The following is a 19,683-nucleotide window of genomic DNA, read 5'->3' as shown; positions in this document are numbered from 1 at the left end:
CTACTATAAAATAACATTTTTAAAGACATTTGAAAAAGGCAAACGCAGTAACGAACCCATTTTGTGAAAAAAGGGATTATGAAACAGACTCTGATCCAGGGCACGGTTTTCCAGAGGGTCCGTGTCCACCCCCTCCCCCCGGTCGGCTGAGAGGTGAACTACATTTTTGTATATTCATCAAAGTTTCAGTCAAAATTTAAAATTAATTATGCACCAAAAGCCACCATTTCATACCTTTTATTTCAGTCTTTTTAGTTGGAGGTACCCCTCCACTCTATGCACCTTGCCGATTTTTAGCTATGCCCCAATTCAAATATTTTTAATACGGGTCCGGAAAGCATCCCTTAGAAAATGAGTCTTCCTGCACGTTTCAAAGTCAATATTTGCTTCCCAAAACGTGTTTTACTACATCGCGTTCATTTTATATCTATGCTTCTATGAGTGATACCTCTGTAAATGCAGATCGCTTATCAATAAATATAGTCTTAATTCTCAATAAATAAGAAGAACTTTATTGTTGCCTTTTAAAGTTTTCCCAAACAACTACCCTTTACGTCAATTTCAACATAGTCACATCTTCCCCTCAGTTACAAGTATTCAACATGTCATTCTACATCTTTTTTTATCTTCTGCAAAGTTTGCAAATTCACACCTACATTTATATTTCCTATAGGACTCTCCATATACCCAAATGGTACGTATAAAATTTCCTGTAGGGCCCCATAGTAAACCTGTTTTTTCTTCTTCAATTTTTAATATTTTAGAAAAGCGTTTCTATCAATAGAAGTGAAAATAACAAAGCAAATTTGTTTTAAATGTTTAGACTCGGTTGATTTCCAGTTAAATAAAGAAGGAAATCAAGCTCTGTATATTCTGCGATAAACAATGGTTGACGCGCAGACCGGGAAGAGAGCATTATGACGTCAATTTTAACATCAAATTTGCCCCATGACGTACTATACATTTCTCCCGGGTAAAAAAAGTCAAGCATAATTTTAAATAAAATATGTCAATGAGCATGTTGGAATGACAACAGTCAAGGCCTTTTTGATTTATCGTCTGATTTACCACGATTCATCGTTCAGATGCTTCGTATTTAACCGCTCGGGCTAACGCCCCCCCGTGGTTCAATTCCTACGCATCTGAACTCTGAACCGTGGTTTAAAACAGACGATAAACCACTCGAAGGGCCCTTTATTATTTGTTAAATGAAAATTCTCTTTCTTTGAACGATTTTCTTATTCAAAAGACTGTTTCTAATTTATATAAATCAGGAGTCGCTACTTTTTACTTTCCCTGACTTCCAAAAATTACTATTTTGCAGGACTTTTCAGATCTGTGCCAACAATGCAAGGGCGTACCTTGTTTTTAAAATGAATGTGTAGGGCCCAGTATTAGGTGAGTCTGGGGGGGGGGGGGGGGGGGGGAGGGTATCCCCCCTCCCCGGGAAAAAATTTAGCACTAGTGTCGAAGGTGCGATTTGGCGATATTTAGTCCAAATAATATGTTTCTAGGCCATTAAAATCAAATACAATTTACTTGGATTTATCATTTATAAACCATTCCATATGTTACTTTAGATTCCAATAAAAAAAGCCAGTCAAATGACAATCACTGCCTGAATTGTCTTTTCTTTAACATATTCGTTTTCTAGTTTTCCAGTTACCCCACCTCCCTCCCATCCAATTTATTATATTTTTGGCATTTTTATGGGAAAGATTGTAGGCCGTTATACCAGCTACGCCCATGCAATGTGTTCAAATTGCATGGCTCGACTTTAAATACATGGATTAATTTTGATATGCCCCTGTATTCTCCAGTACTGTGTGCCAAATACCACTGCATCAATATTCATTTAATATTTTATTTTTCAAGATCATGTATACTAATGTTTTTAATTTTCTAATAGATGCCTGTCACCATAAGAATGCGACATGTGAATCTAACATTAAATGTAAAAAGTCAGGTCCTAAGCGTGTCGAACGGTACAGTCGGTGAAATGGGGCCAAAAACAAAACTTACTCGATTTCTTTTAAAGATTTTTTAACGTCTCCCAGTCCAATTTCGTCCAAATATCGTCCATACTGATTTTGAAAACACAAAACAAGAAACTGACTATAGATCTTTAGTCTAGAACTTTCCCTTTATATGTAGATCTAGGTTTAACACAATGAAAAAACTAGACAGAAATTGTTATTACTTAAAGCGTACGATACACATACTGTACAGGATATGAAATCTTGAAGTTGCTATATTTTCCTTATTTTCTCTAAAATAAATAAATAAAAATTTCGTAGAATGCCTACCTTTCTAAAATCCACCTATGTCTATACCCTGTCTATGCATCCCTCTCCCGTCATATCGATGTGTAATGATGACAGGGCGAAAACACGATGATTAGCGCTGCTTAAACTTCGTCTTTTCGCACCGCGCCCTCGACATTCCCGTTACTAAATCTCGACTTTTCGCCCCGCGACCCCGCTAAACAGCGAGTTTTCGCCCCGCGTCCCCGCCATTTTAACCATCTTAATCCTCGTGTTTCCGCTCGACGAGTCGCGGTGCGAAAAGTCGAAATGGCACAAACAGCCACATAGATTAATTGCAATGCTAACACTTACAAAACGAAAATGCAAAAGTCGCGCTGCGAAAGATCGAAATTAGAGAAATAAAATGGGGGGGTCGCGGAGCGACAAACCGCTTATTAGCGAGCTCGCGGGGCGAAAAGCGAAATTTAAGCATTACAGTGGCGAGGGCGCGGAGCGAAAACTCGCTAATTGTCGGAGTCCGGGGCGAACAGTCGAGATTATAACTAAATTTGGGGAGGGCGCGGGGCGAAAACACGATAATTAGCGCTCTTCAAACGTCGATTTTCGCACCGCGCCCGCGCCATCAGAGTTTACTAAATGTCGACTTTTCGCCCCGCGACCCCGCTAATTATCGGGGTTTTCGCTCCGCGCCCCCCCGCTAAATAGCGTGTTTTCGCCCCGCGCCCCCGCCATTTTAACTTGTTAATTCTCGTGTTTTCGCTTGGCGGGGTCGCGGGGTCGCGGGGCGAAAACGCGAAATGGCAGAAATCAGCCACCATAGTAACGTCATTATACAATTTAAATATCTGATATATAATGCCCTGATTTCATATATGAACAATTTCCACATATTATCTAAGTAATTATGAAATAAATATATTTGTGAGTATAGTGTGCTAGGTTTAGATACCACATACTTATAAATGTGCAAGTAGAAACGGTATGAATGCCACTAAATACCTGAGCGTTTGTCTGGAACAAACGGCTGTTACTATATAGATCATAATAAATTGTGATTGCAACACACACAGTTAGTTTATATGCTTAGCGAAAACAAAGATGTTTGATGTTTTTAGATTTAAATCAAAATCTAATGAAGAAATGCTTATGTAAAAGATGAGCTTAGTACATCTTTAAAGGAAAGTGGAATGAATCGAAAGTTGATAAATAGAGAATATTACGTCTTTTCTTATTCAGATTAATAAAAGCAGTTGAATGAAATAATAAGCTGCGAGACTCTGTCAGCATTTAATCAATTCCATTTAACGAGTTTAATAAATTCAATATGAAAAGACACAAATGTGATATTCTTTTTACTACATGTAAGCTTATCATACATCACAAAATTTCTTCTTTCTTTCAAAGACCAAGTCAATTCAACCAATGTCTCTTATACTTAAAACGTTTACGTCAACGTCAAAGCTTTATTACACTAGTATAATAGCAAAATTATGTAACGGATTATTTCACTTCCAAAAACTGCTTTTACAAGTGGAATATTTCACGATTCCTTCTGTATGAGTGAACAGGGAATTCTACAGGGAAAGATGATACTCAGCCCTTTTACTTACAGGAAAAGTAACTGCGGGTAATCACGATATTTTTGGGAAATACATACCTATTTCATTGCGCCTTTTCTACGTTGGTTGATTCTTAGTCATTCCGCAAGAATGACAATTTGAATATGTCGTATACAGTCGCGTTCTCACCTTGTCACAGAAACTATGTACTCGACACTTACACGTACGAAACCATCCACACATCTACTGCAACTGTTCGTGGTTATAACTACCGAATAGCATTTACAAGTTGGAGTCTGTGTACTAAATATTCAACATTAGGAAATACAGAACTGAAATACTTTTTACACGGGTTATATATTTGAGTAGACGACTCAAGAGTTGTATCCCAGCAGAGTCAGATAGCTAATAATAATATACAGTAACCTAATCAGGGTGTCTATATTAAACAAAAAACATTGTGAAAGGTCTTCATGCTTTCTTTACTGTTTACAAATTGTGATTTCTAGAAAGACACTTGCGATAGCAAGACTTCCTTTAAAGGAGTGTTATGAAAATTCTTCAAAAGTGATATGTTATTTTTGCTAAATAACTAAAGAATGCTTTGGTCTAAGATCACATTTGATATTGAGGTTAAGGTTAGGGTTAGATGACCAGAACATTCGAGAGTGAAATCAGAAGCCCAAACAATTGCAAATATTTCACAACCAAGTCGTTATACCTATCATGAAAAGTGTTCTCGCAAAGTGTCTGCAACAGACTGGACTAAAATTGCCAATAGATTCTAAAAAGACAGTTACAATCGCAACCATGGACTCCAACACCAATACTGTTCCATAAAATGTTGAGACCCTATGAAACCTATTAATCCTTACAACCGGAAATGAAACACTAAAGATAAGGAAAGACAGCGGCTTATTTGCAGGAACACATACTAATTAGTACTGTAAATTAATATGGATGCCCAAAACTACTGTGCAATTCAACGCGATGCGATTATGGGACGCCAAATTGGTACAGAATAATGTTCATGTAGTGAAGAAAATGAGTTTTGTTCAATTACAGGCAACAACATTATCGATATTGTCATGTATACAACACCTTTAGATAGTTAAAAGCACAAACCAGAAGCTACAACACTATTGGAATATCATGGTATTTGTAAATTGTGATGGTATAGCACATACAAAACTACAAATCAAATATATTCAACAACAAAATACTCAGTCTGTAAAAATAAAGTAGGTGAGATAAGATATATTTTGATTATTACACATCATGTAATTGCGTATTTATTTCATTATTATTATTACATTAACAACAAATATTCCAGGATGAAAAAAAGTTAATAATATTAAATTTTGCTGTGTAAATTAAGTTAATTTTAAGATACAAAAGTTATATTTTCTGACTTGGTCGCCATTTTGAAGACGTCATAGATCGGTCCAATCGCGGGACTCAGACTGGCAACATGTCTTTTTGTGACCTCCAGACATTGCTTATTAAAAACTGTTTAGTAGCCATTATTCTTTTTCCCCGATGGCACGGGATTCCCGTTCTGCAAAAGCTAATACGGTGAAGGTGACATACGGATTAGTTAGCAACACATTTCATGTGCATATTTCAGCCAATAAAGACACCTTAATTCATCTTAACATTTCAAACTTATGTTTTAAAGCTTTAACACTTATACGTCCAGGGTATTTCAATACTTTTTAATATATCATTTATGCGAAGTGTAGGTATTTATTACAAAATAAATATTTGGATAAATCTCACACCAGAAGTAGAATGTTTCGTGTACTAACGTGTTCAAGAACACAATTAAATCCGTGTTAAAGACCACCTGTGAAAAGAGACCACATTGTTCTGAAGAACAGGAGATCCATTTACCTTTTAAACTTTTACATTGTATAGTAACCTGTGAAGAAAGACCACCTGTGAAATAAGACCACATTTTTGCTCTCCCTTGGATGGTCTTTATAAACAGATTGACTGTACAGTCGACATCGTACTTGCGACCACCTCTATTAAGCGATTTTTGTATTAAACGACCAGTCAAAATCCCTCCCGAACGTTTTCAATATATAAATTCATTCCATTAAACGACTTTTTTATTAAACGACTAGCGACCACATAAATGTAGTCCCGACAGGTAAAATATTCGACAAAAGTATCTATTAAGCGACCGGGTACCAAAATTCTACTGGGCATTTCTTCATATGTGTAATTAGCGAGTACGTTTTGCACGTGACTGAATGCAATTAACCTTTGTATCAGTCGAACTGACAAACAATCTAGCCATAAATTTCACGGTTTGTGGACTTGGAAAAGTGTTCACGATGTTAAAACAGATTTTAAAACCAGACATGTATGTTCATAATAAATACAGTTACATTAACAGTTAAAAGTAACTTTCCTTTTCATTGGACTGAAATTCATTAAGAGACCATTCCATTAAGAGACCACTTCTTAGCAGTCCCTTGGGTGGTCTCTTAATACAATGTCGACTGTATTTCTTTTAGTTTCAATCTGCCGACGTTTATCAAAGCCTTAAACTATCAATATCTGCAATCCTAATAATAAATTATGGTAGCTTACTTAACTTTGTAGTATTTAAGAAATAGCCCGACTGTATTGCAACGTTATCGGAGAATGTGATTATCTAAAGTAATATTACTTCGTTTCATTTGAGCTTCGGCTATAGATTGTTGCTTTTTATAACGAAGAAAAATGCTGGAATATTTTGTACTGTCAATTTTCATTCACCTCTCATTTGGATCCTGCCCTATCGGTAGATGTAACTGGTTTCCGTGGGAGTCTTGGTCAAGTTGCAGCCGAACATGCAGTGGTGGTTTACAAAGTAGATTAAGATGGATCTGTTGTGAAAGCAGTTTGGCGAACGATATAGATGCATGTCTTGATAACTGTAGGATAAGCCACTCTACATATGTCAATGATGGTCGTGAAATTGCAGTTTGCAATCCGTACTGTTATAATGGAGGTACTTTTGTACAAAGAGGATATTGCACTTGCCCTGACGTATATTATGGAACTTGTTGCGAACAACGTAAGTCCTTTTGTTGTCATGATTTCTATAAAACACTGTCTAGGGCCAATGTATGCGTTTAACATTTCAATAGTATTTTACTGAATTGTTTAGTATGCATGTTACTGGGGAAAAAATACTGAAATAAAAATTCAGAGAAAGTGACACTTTTCCCTTTGTTATACAGGTTATTTCTTTTTTTCTTGAAAATCACATTTGGTACATTGTAACTGTTTTTAAAATTACTTTGTCTTGTTATGGGTGTCATTTGTGTCAAGCTATTCAAAATCCAACATCCCTCTAATAAGTTACACGCCGAACATGATTATGCGAACACACAGACAGACGCCTGCACATGCACCCGGACAGGGTAAACAATATATGTCTCGCATCCATTTTAATGGTAGGGACATATAAAATTACTTCCATTAGCGTGGTCTTGAAAGTTCATAACATTTCAACCAGCGAGCCCGACCGCTTAGCTCAGTAGGTAGAGCGTTGGTCTACAGATCGCGGGGTCGTGAGTTCGATCCTCGGGCGGGGCGTATGTTCTTCGTGACTATTTGATAAACAACATTGTGTCTGAAATCATTAGTCCTCCACCTCTGAATCAAGTGGGGAAGTTGGCAGTTACTTGCGGAGAACAGGTTTGTACTGGTTCAGAATCTAGGAACACTGTTCAGGTTAACTGACTGAAATACTGTTGAAAAACGGCGTTAAACCCAAAACAAACAAACAAAAACAACCAGCGAAACTTCAAAATAACTGCAGCCTAACATAAGTAACTTGAATCATACTTACATAGCTTTCTATTAGCTTAATATCTATAAAACATCTCTAAAATGTCATTTGTTTAAACTGAATAACTATTTGAATTAATCTCAGCAGATCACAGAGGAATTATACAAAATGAGTGTATGTGCATCAACAGAAGAATCAAGATATTAAAACTGGAATAAAAATGAAATAAGATAAACTATAGCAAACAGTAACATCTATAAAGAAACTAAATAATTTAAATAGGCCATAAATCAATTTAATAATTTTTTAATCAATCAAATATCAATTTATTATTATAAGGTCACAGATACTTTTTCTCTTGTTATAAGAAACTTCAGAGAGGACCTTACTAGAATGCTTGATGACGATTCTTCAGGTAGTTCATGAGAAGTGGTCGTTTAAAAGGTCCGTTTAATTTGTAAAGCGAAACAATTGGTATAAATTTAAGAGAAGAACTTTCAAGGATGCTACACAACAAACATCTTGAAAGGTAGTAGCTTAAAGGTCTTCTGACAACCACTTAAATCAATCAAAGGAAACCTTTTGAAATTTCTTGAAAGAAGACGTGACAAAGATGATAAAAACCAGTTTTGGTGATGATCCTTCAAGCAGTTTCTTGAAATGCCTACTGGGTCAATGCTTATTTGAGTCATTACTTTTCTTCGATTCATATTACTATTAGATATGATATTACTTACATATCTTGCCTTTTATTTCTGCAACGTATATCATGTATTCGCCAGATCAGAATAATATCTATTTAAAATGTTCAGTAACATTTTAACATTGCAGAGATTAAGAGTGAGCGTGAGTGTACAGTAGATTTAATTGATTTATTCTTTCACCAGCCGTTCCAAAGCAACGCCCTGCTGTGTCACTTTGTTCTTTTGATTTTTCATACGTTGCATGTGTTACGTCAGCTTTACATTTCGGAAAGCAAAAACAGCCTGCATAATCTACATGTAATCTTGTGGTTTTTTTGGGGGGGACGTTGGGGTGGTTTCATAATTGTAACATTATCGTATACTGTTATCTGCAATATTTTGTTTTTATCGCAATATCTATTATAATAATTATTATCAAAAGAGAATTATTAAGGAGATGACATGAAACATGCTAAATAAGTACTACTTTTTTGTTATGTTAATTTATACACAATCTACGCAATCATTCGGTACCTCATTATTCATTGATCGTATATCGGGTTTACTTAATCAACGTTCAATGTGCATTATTTCATCACGAGTGGGAACCTGGGTAGAACCACCGACCTTCCGTAAGCCAGCTGTATGACTTCCTTACATGAAGGATTCAACACCTTGAGTGAGACTCGAAACCACTTTGGAGAGGGACAAGTGATTTGAAATCAGCGGCCTTAACTACTCGGTTACGGAGGCCCCTAAAATATTATTCTGTTGTTTCAGTTTGTCCAAGTATTGAGAACTGCAAGAGGGGATACTGCACTTCTTCATCGAATGTAAACTGTCACGAATGTTTCTACGACAAAACATTTTACAAAAGAACTTATTCAGATACAAAATGTGAACGTAAGTAATATGCATTTGAATGCCTGTTAGTATATGAAAACACTAATCAACTCTTTTTAATGATTAAACGCAACCAATAAAAATGAAAACTTCCAATGGTTGTCATATGGAAATGAAGTATGCTGTATCCACTTCCTTAAATTGTCTTTGAAGTTAGCTTTTTAGATAATACATACCGTGAACGCCTTGAGAGGTGCCCTCTGGAAACCGGAAATAATCTGTTAGTTTATGAGTCCGGAATGTGTTCCTTCTATTGACAAAATAACGCACTAAATTTTGACGTTTCCATTTGATCCAATGCTTGTCATTTTCAGGAAGGTTCCAATGTAATACGTAAATTATGTGCATATGGTGGTTGGTATAAGTATTTCAATATAAAATCCTAATCATAAGATAGAGCTTCTATTATACAAATGGGAGAAAGTACTTTAAACAGTTTCAAATTTAGCATCTGCATTTTGCGTCCTACGTATATGACTTTGTTCATAATATTACAATGAATTTCAAATACTTTCCATGGCAAGATGATCATGAATAAAAGTTCTGAATATATCATACACAGACATGCGGTAACACATGCATACTGGCTGTTGTTTTCACACAATTGATTGTCCTTATCATCATTTACCATCATGTTTAATACATGTGTGTATTAAAGGTATGTGCTCATGGAACAGTCACTACTGCTGGCCAGGCGAATGCTCCGAGGAACTCACACGAGAATGTACCTGTGCGAGAGGCTTTAAAAGGATAAGAAATACTAGAGAAACTTCCTGCCAACCGGCGAAGGTCCCTTCCATTCTTACATGTAACTCGGTAGCTGTTGGTCCTAAAGGCGAGAAAAAAAGGGCTCTGAGCAATGGAAATTCCACGACATGTCAATATCTAACCGATATGTATGGCAAATTTCAGCTGTCATTATTTGAGTTCGTTATGGCTGCAGAATATACAGTTGACATAACAGGTTACACAAAACCTAGTTTTATCATGGAATCAAACTTTGGCATTACTGATACTACAATAAATGTGATCAAAGTATCAGTCAGAGGTAAGATACAGGAGTGTATACTACTATTAAGTTATTTGTGTAGTACTAATATCTTGTTGCGCTTAGCAGTACAAATGAGGGTGCACATTTACTTAATAAGACTAGTTTCGATGCTGCCGAATGGTTCGTTCTGGTTCAACATTTACATATATACCCAAATCTCTGTTTGATATAAAAATCTGTCGACGTATCGATGCAATCCAAATATTATATCAGCTTAACCTTTCAGGAAAGAAAATCAGCCAGTGTAAGCCACATGCAATATTATGCGTTTTAATTGGCTTTGACAAATGTTACATTATCTTATATTGTTGCCTGTAATGTTTTATTTTCATTGCACAAACTATTACAGTTATTAAAAGGGAATTATTAAGAAGCTGACATGAAAAAGGCTTCATACTTCTAAAAGAAACTATATGTGACGTACGATTTTGTTATGTTGATAATTTCATAATAAATACAGTTATTTGATACCTCATTATTTATTGATCGTATTTCGGTTTTACTTATTCAACGCTCAATATACAGTTATATACTAATCGAAACTTATAACAACTCCTCGACATTTTTGTGATATCATTGATAATTCTAACAATACATATATTAAATGTCCTAAACATTTAGACAAATGCGTTGTCCATAACACACTAAACTTTTAACAAAATCCAAAAGGGTACAGAGTGGTTGACATTGACACTGCATGTGTAAAGACCATCTTAACGAAAAGGGAATAGTGAATTTGGTTGACAAGTGATCTCTTCAATGGGAAAAGAAAGTAGTGGCTGGCCTTTATGAGGTGGCTTTTATTCGGAGATGGTCTTTAGCACAGGTTTGACTTATCAGTATTTCCACCTGGGGTCTTTAAACGCAAAACGCTTGGAAATCGATTTTGCAAACTCGATTGCAAAAGTGTGCACTCCTTTTTATTCTGTTTTAATGATTAAAACCAGTAAATATAAATAAATCGTTTTCACATGTTAAATTTACGACAACCTTATCAGTTACGATAAAACAGCATTTATTTTGTCAAGTCGTTTATCTTTCATTTCAAATGAATACTATGCATTTCATATAGATATTGTATCAGAAGGATATCTCGACAATTAAATGTAGTGCTTCCTTGTAAGCATTCAATTTTCAACCTCTCTAAAATATCTACAATCAAACGTACTTACTACCTCTTTTAAACTTGATAAAATTGTTAATTTTTGGTTCTTGATAACACTGTTTGTAATAATTTATTCTCATGGTTGGAGACAGCTATTTGTACACCATTCATTTAAAAAGAAAGTAAGCAAACAAATCGTGATATAACTCCATATTTAACTTGTTTTAAAACCCACCAAGCTACTATATCATATTTCATTTTGATATTTAAGAAGCAGAGGAGAAATATCAAGAAATGGCTAAAGTATGGGATCGTCTCAATTGCCCTAAAAACTGTTTTTCGATTTGTTTAGATAAAGGGATTTAAGAGGTGACTACAAATCAGTTAGAGAAAATTGGCCTTTTGGAATCCTGTTTTCCTAATCTGTCTTTCATTAGAGCTATTTTTTTTTTCTCTTTTTCCACGGATTTACGCGAATATAGATTGTCAATAAATTGTCCAAAAATTGGTATTGTCTTCCTATAATATATGAAAATAAAAAATGTACATAAAATAACGACAAAGTTTACAGAACTTTTTTCTTTAGTATTTCCCGTACAACCGTAACAGACATCTTTAAAGTTTATTGTATAGTCAATATTTTTAGTTCTGACGAAGTTTACTGAGTTTATTTCAAAACAAAAATTATACGTGTTGATACTCCCGAAACAAATGCTCAGTTTATTAGCTTAAGAATATGCAGTAAATGTTCTCTATAATCAAAAACATGTTGAGCAAGTTCGCAATACATTACTACGAAAGACCGGTGGTGACAAGAATTCATGATTTCTGAGTATGAATTCGTGAAGTAGAAACCATGAAGTATTCCAATGAAATCGAGAATTCTTGACGTGGTATACTTGAAATCATGAAATCGTGAATAATTGAATTTTTGACATAAAATAAAGAAATCGTGAATTTATGAAGTTGTGAATTATTGAAAAATTGAATAATTAAAATGTTGTAATTGTGAAATTCTGAATTATTGAAATTCTGAATAATAGAAATCGAGAATTCTTGAAATTGTGAATTATTGAAAAATTGAAATATTGAATTAGGAAATCATGAAATCGTGAATAACTGAATTCTTGAATTTTTGACATGAAATATGGAAATCGTGAATTTATGAAGCTGTGAATTATTTAATAATTGAAATCTTGAATAACTGAAATGTTGAATTTGTGAAATTTTGAATTATTGAAATCCTGAATAATTGAAATCGAGAATTCTTGAAATAGAGAATTATTGAAATATATTGAATTATTGAAAAATTGAAAAATTTGAATTTGGAAATTGCGAATAATTGAACTTCAGGAATTCACGAATTCATGAACTCAAGATTTCACGACTTTTGCGTGAAACTTGTAAAATGTGAATTATTGAACTTCAAGAATTCACGAATTCATGAACTCAAGATTTCACGACTTTTGCGTGAAACTTGTAAAATGTGAATTATTGAACTTCAAGATTTCACGATTTAAAGAATTCACAAATTCAATATTTCATAATTTTTGCGTGAAATTTGGAAATCGTGAATTTGTGAAATCGCGAATTATTGAACTTCAGGGTTTTACGATTAAATGAATTCACGAATTCAATATATCACAATTTTTGCGTGAAATTTGGAAATCGTGAATTTGTGAAATCGCGAATTATTGAACTTCAAGGTTTTAAGATTTAAAGAACTCACGAATTCAATATTTCACAATTTCTGCGTGAAATTTAGAAATCATGAATTTGCGAATTATTGAACTTCAAGAATTGAAGAATTCACGATTTTTGCGTGAAATTTGGAAATCGTGAATTATTGAACTTCAAGATTTCACGATTTCGAGAATTCACGAATTCAATATTTCACAATTTTTTGCGTGAAATTTGGAAATCTTGAATTTGTGAATTATTGAACTTCAAGAATTCAATAATTCACGATTTCAAGAATTCACGACTTCTGTGTGAAATTTGGAAGTTGTGAATTTGTGAAATCGTGAATTCTTGAACTTCAAGAATTCACGACTTGAAGAATTCACAAATTCAAGAATAAACGATTTTTATTTGAAATTTGGAAATAAATTTGTGAATTATTGAACTTCAAGAATTCATGAAAGCTCGATTTCAAAAATTTACGCATTTTGCTTAAAATTTGGAAATTGTGAATTCTTGAATTATTGATGTTCAATAATTCACAAATTCACAAATTCCAAATTTCACGCAAAAAATCGTAAATTCCTGAAATCGTGAATTCTTTAAATCGTGAAATTTTGAAGTTTTATAATACACGATTTCCAAGTATCACGCAAACATCGTGAATTCTTGAAATCGCGAATTCATTAATTTTTGAAGTTCAATAGTTCACAAATTCACGATTTCCAAAAGTCACGCAAAAATTGTGAAATATTGAATTCGTGAATTCTTGAAATCATGAAATCTTGAAATTCAAGAATTCACGATTTCACAAATTCACGATTTCCAAATTTCACGCAAAAATTGAGAATTCCTGAAATCGGGAGTTCTTGAAATCGTGAAGTTCAATAATTCACGATTTCCAAATATCACGCAAAAATCGTGAATACTTGAAATCGTGAATTCATGAAGTTCAACAGTTCACAAATTCACAATTTCTAAATTTCACTCAAAAATCCTGAATTCTCGAAATCTTGAATTCTTAAAATTCAATAATTCACATTTTCCAAGTTTCACGCAAAAGTCGTGAGTTCTTGATTTCATGAATCCGTGAATTCTTAAATTCCTGAAGTTCAATAATTCGCGATTTCTAAATTCGCGATTTCTAAATTCAATATTTCAATATTTCAATAATTCAAAATTTCAATAATTCACAATTTCAAGAATTCTCGATTTCAATTAATCAGGATTTCAATAATTCAGAATTTCACAAATTCAAGATTTCAATTATTCAATAATTCAAGATTTCAATTATTCAATAATTCACAATTTCAAAAAAATCTCGATTTCAATTATTCAAGATTTCAATATTTCAGAATTTCGCTAATTCAATATTTCAATTATTCAATATTTCACAACTTCATGAATTCACGATTTCCGTATTTCATGTCAAAAATTCAAGAATTCAATTATTCACGATTTCATGATTTCACAAATACCACTTCAAGAATTTTCGATTTCATTTAAATACTTCATGATTTCTGCTTCACGAATTCATACTCAGAAATCGTGAATTCTTGAAATTGAAATGTCACCACCGGTCTTTCGTACATTACGCCTTGTTGTTTATTATGACTAATTCCCTTCATAGAACAGTTGAGGTCGTTTTTCTAACATGTTACAAAAATGATATTTGAAAGTTATAACGCAAGTGAACATGGCAATACACGTTTGTTTTTATTTCTCCTATTTCTCCTTATTTCTTCTAGAGTTAATTAAAATTCAAGACAATGGCACATGTTTTATCACCCAATCGTGATCACTATCATGAAAAATCTTATTCCTCCCTCAGATTGCTTACATTAAACAAGATTGAAACAATTACATAGATATTGACATGTATATGTCACCTTCAAACAGTTTAAAAGACAACTAAAAAGCTACTTCAGTACTGGAATATCATGGTATTAGACATGGAACACAATATGCAACACAATGAATCTCTGTTGAAAAAAAATGTGAGGGGAGAGACATATTTTAATTATCTTACAACCTTTATTTATTGACTTCAATATTGTTATGACAGTGACAAAACAATCTTCCAGAGTATAAAAAAATATAATGTTTAATTTTGCGGTTAATTGTAAGATAGGCAAAGTTATATTTACAAAATTAGACACCATTTTGTCCAAGTCATAAACTGATCACGTCGCGGAATTCTAACCAGCGATATGTATTTTGTGACCTTCAGACATTGCTTAACAGTTTGGTATATGACATCATCAAGGGCGTAGCTGGTATATGACATCATCAAGGGCGTAGCTGGACCGGAATGAAAAATACGCACCATCGCTAGGGAGCATGCTCTCCTGTGATTTTATTTAGCTATACAACAGGTGTGTTTTTGATGTCTCGCCCTATGAAACATTTTATTTACAAAAATAATATATGTACAGATACCGATTATTCTTACATGTATCTGGCAGGATTGTAACTCATTTGATGTTTATATAAAATCTTCCAATGAAAAACCGTAAATCGCCATGACTAGAGTAGGAGTTCAGCATTAATATGGGAGGGTGACAACAGTACTATTTATTTCAGAAAATATGTTTATGTTATATTCGTATATTCGTGCCTATAAAAATGTTCATAATATCTTCTCTTTTTGACTTTTCGATAACATTAACGATAAACTGAATGTGTTTGTATATACATATTAATAACTAAGTAGTGTATCACAGTGTAAACAAACGCGATCTCATCTAGGATTTCCTTGTACACTATATAGTACATATATTACACCAACATTGTCGCAATAAAATTGTTAAATATTAGTCAGAAAAGGGAAGATTTTCAATCCTTGTTTTTTCCATATAAATGTATTTAAAATGCACTAAGAAACGACTTGAACATGTTAATATACTAATTTGTTCAATTATGCACATTAATACTAAATTTCGAGAAAGATTAGAGATAAAGAATATTGACATTAATGCATGCCGTCTAACAAAATGCAATTGACTACACACAGTTTTCAAATACTCAAAACATTCATGCGATATCTATATATTAATAATAAATTTTCTCATAATAATATTTCAGAAACAAGGTTGCTAAGATATTAATATATTAAAAGTCAATTCAATCGCCCAATAATACTTATATAATGTACTCGTTATAATAAGTTCATTTTTCAATATTATTCTTTTTGAAAGTGATGCCACTCTCAAATCATGACTTTATTTTGATATCATAATTTATTCACTTTATTGATTGGATACACTTATGTGAAATGCAAAAAAAACGGGAAAGATAAAGATAGATAAACTTTTTTACACATTACAAATACTTCAACTGTCCGGTTTTGTTTCGTTTACAGGTCATTTACGAGTGTCATTCAATATATAATGCAAACAATCACATAAATTCTTAATTACAATATTAATTGTTCAACCCTTGTCATAAACCTTCAAAGAAAATTCCTTGTGGTCAATGACAGACTTCCGCCTTTTCGGCAGGTCTTCTATTCCCGTTGCTAGGCAACTACAGCATACACCCTAACCTACTCGGCCACGGCAGTTTCAATCTCATTTAAGTCAGCAAATTGAATTCCCCTCATATTCTGTTTAAGCCTCGGGAATAAGTCGTAGTCACAGGGGCTAATGTCAGGTGATTATGATGGATTATCAAGCGTTTCCCACTCAAAATCCGCAGTCTTTGATGTTACGCTCTGAGAGGTGTGTGGGGTTGCGTTGTCATGAAGTATGATTGGTCCGGCTTTTAAAAGTTTTGGGCACTTTTTACGCATTGCTGGTCTCAAGCATTTTTAATATACTCCATGTAGTATGCACCGTTGACAGTTTGATCGACCGGAACCTTATGACTTGTCACAACTCCACGAATATTATACGCGAATATCATCAGTTGCTTGATATTCCATTGAACCCGACGGAACTTTGCTGGCCTGGGAGAGTTCGGAGTATGCCACTACTGATTGTCGTCTCATTTCCGGCTCGTAAGATCCACGTCTTATCTATTGCTATAATTTTGAAATTTAGAAAGTTCCATCCTTCTACATTTAAGCGCGAAAGCAAGTTTGTAGCGATTGTTAAGCGACGTTTTGCCTGTTCTGACGCCAGAAGAGGGGGCACCCACCGTGCGGAAACCCTGTGCATTTTTAAGCTTTTTCGTTAACTCGAATGAACAGAGCCAACACTAATGTCCACTTCCTGGGCTATTTCTTCAAATGTAAGTCTTCTGTCTGTTTCCAACAGTTCTCCCGCCTGTTCTATATTGTATCTGTCCGTTGCACTGATATTCCGTCCAGCATGCTGCTGGTCTGTTTTACTGTAATTCTGCCGTTCTTAAATTCAATAACCCTTCCCGCTACTTGAGAATATGAAGGAGAGCATTCGCTGCAAGCTTCTTGTAAGGCAATAAAAAATTCCCTGGCACTCTTGTTTCGGCGGCACTCGATTTATATGTAACTACGTTGGTCTTGTGAAGTTACCGCGTCCATGTTGTTTTGAGTGACGTCAATGGAAGGTGCGCTCTGATGACGTCATGGACGTTAATTTCCCTGAAAAAAGGAACTGACGTAAATGACCCCTCATCCAAGCTTTAGTGAAGGATGAAGGGCATTATTGGAGTATGGCCGGAGGCCGAGCATGTATACACTAGCATATCTGACATCGATTATGTTCGGCTTTTTTAAAAAAACAAAAATCAAACACAACCGGAAGTGATAACCGGAAGTTCTGAACAGGTGGCCATCATAATTTAAAGCCCTTGTTTTGTTGCACAAGACGCAGTCGTCAAGGGTGGGCTGACATTACAATATAAGAATATAAATATAAATATTTAAAAATTTGGCGGGGTCTATACATGCTCGGCCTCTAGCCATACTCCAATAATGCCCTTCGTCCTTCACTAAAGCTTGGATGAGGGGTCATTATTTTCCGTAAGGCCTTCTACTTCGAATGTGAACACTAGCATCTTTAAAGGCAACTAAACAACACGTGCGCATGAAATACACTTGTATTCTATGTCCTTTTTTCAAACAAACAGTAAAGTAAAGCTGAAAAACTCCCAGTAATGTAATAAGTAGTCACTTAAATACTGACTTGGTAAATGATATTTTACTATTTTTAACTGAATGTCTATAATAAAATTTCTTAAAATTTTTATCTGAACTCCAATCGGCAGTCTCTAGAATTTTCTTCAAAGAACATCCTTTGTCAAAAGCTGTTGATACAGCAGCATATCTAAAGGAATGAGCTTGAAATTTATTAGAGTCTATTCCATCAACCACCTAGCAATAGTGCTAGATGTAACTGCCTTAAAAGTTGTGTCGTAGGGTGGATTTGTACATTTTGGTCCCTGTTAGCATCTTTATGTTTAATAGGTCTTTTTGTGAAATGTATATTTCAATATGTCAATTGTAAGTCTCCGTATTCTAAAAGAACCCGTTTTATAGCAGGAATAGTGTATTCTAAATAGTTTAATTAGTAAAATATGTAGTCGTATTTAGAGCTTTAGATAGTCTCTCCGTCACTTATCCCATTTTGTTCGATTAACTTTTGCACTCGTCAATAACCAATCACACCACTCTCCGCTTTCTCCGCCATCATTCAAAACGTAAACAATGCCATTTTGTGCCCCATCAAATGAAATCCATTATTTGTGATTGTATATTTATATAACTACAGGTAAACATGTGTTATAGTTACCTTTATATGTGTTTCATTGCATTGTATTGGTCGATTGATGTAATTGTATGTATTTTGTTCATTATTGGTTAGATTTGTGTGTACGAATGCGTATATATAATTACAGGATCATATCATACAGGATCGTATCTGTTAATCCTTACTACCAACCCCAGGGTCCCAAATACAACCCAAAGCTCTACCCATACAAAATACGGCGACAGTTACATAAGATATAAACAACTGTTTAGTAAGTCTTACAGATTCAGTAACTTTTATATACTGTAGCAAAGTACGCATAGCACACATGCGCTCGTCACTATAGTGTTCAACTTTCAGCGAAAAATTATTCCCCTGCTTGGAACATTTAAGAAAACATGGAAAAAGAAATACAACATAATTCTGTTCCTTCAACATATGATTTAAACTCATGGACACTAAAGTCTGCGCCCTTGGGGCTGTAGCTAAAGCAATAAGTGCTATCACTTTAAAAGTCAGCATTTTCAAGGACAAGCCCTCCAACGGATACAATGAAGATAGAAATTTTATAACACATGAAACATCCCAAGTAACAGAATATTTAGGTCTTGGTGGCTTCTGGAAGAAAATTCCTTTCATAAATCCTTTCCTGGATATAAATTCACACTCCTTACACCAAAACGGCAAGGTCTGTAAAAGCATAGCTTTGTGAGTATTAATAACCGAGTAAGACTTATCCAGTTGATGAAGAAAGAAAAAAAACTATAATACTATAGCTTCAGTCGTCTTAAATGGATTGCAAAACCTGAAATTGTTCCAAACAAGCCACTTTTCCCATGCATATTGGTATTGCTTCCTAGTGCCTGAACACCAGGATCTAGTAATGATATCTGTAACCGATCTCGAAATTCTTTGACCACACAGTTCTTTCCTGATACTGTCACAGCGACCATCCTTAGATTTCTGTTTAATGGGT

At 34.3% G+C, this 19,683-nt stretch overlaps 1 protein-coding gene across 1 annotated transcript in view; it reads left to right on the top strand.

Moving 5' to 3' along the window:
- Positions 1-6,461: 6,461 nt before the first annotated feature.
- Positions 6,462-19,683, top strand: part of LOC123551182 (uncharacterized) — a 34,719-nt gene continuing 21,497 nt past the window's right edge. Inside the window, exons 1-3 of the mRNA XM_053540817.1 lie at positions 6,462-6,896; positions 9,080-9,202; positions 9,861-10,250. Coding sequence (XP_053396792.1) covers positions 6,560-6,896; positions 9,080-9,202; positions 9,861-10,250 — 850 coding nt within the window. The 5' untranslated portion in view covers positions 6,462-6,559. The remainder of the gene's footprint in view (positions 6,897-9,079; positions 9,203-9,860; positions 10,251-19,683) is intronic.

Source organism: Mercenaria mercenaria, chromosome 4 (assembly GCF_021730395.1).
Source record: "Mercenaria mercenaria strain notata chromosome 4, MADL_Memer_1, whole genome shotgun sequence".
NCBI lineage: Eukaryota > Metazoa > Mollusca > Bivalvia > Venerida > Veneridae > Mercenaria > Mercenaria mercenaria.
The sequence above is the reverse complement of the archived record's forward strand: the minus strand, read 5'-3'. Positions and strand labels throughout refer to the sequence as shown.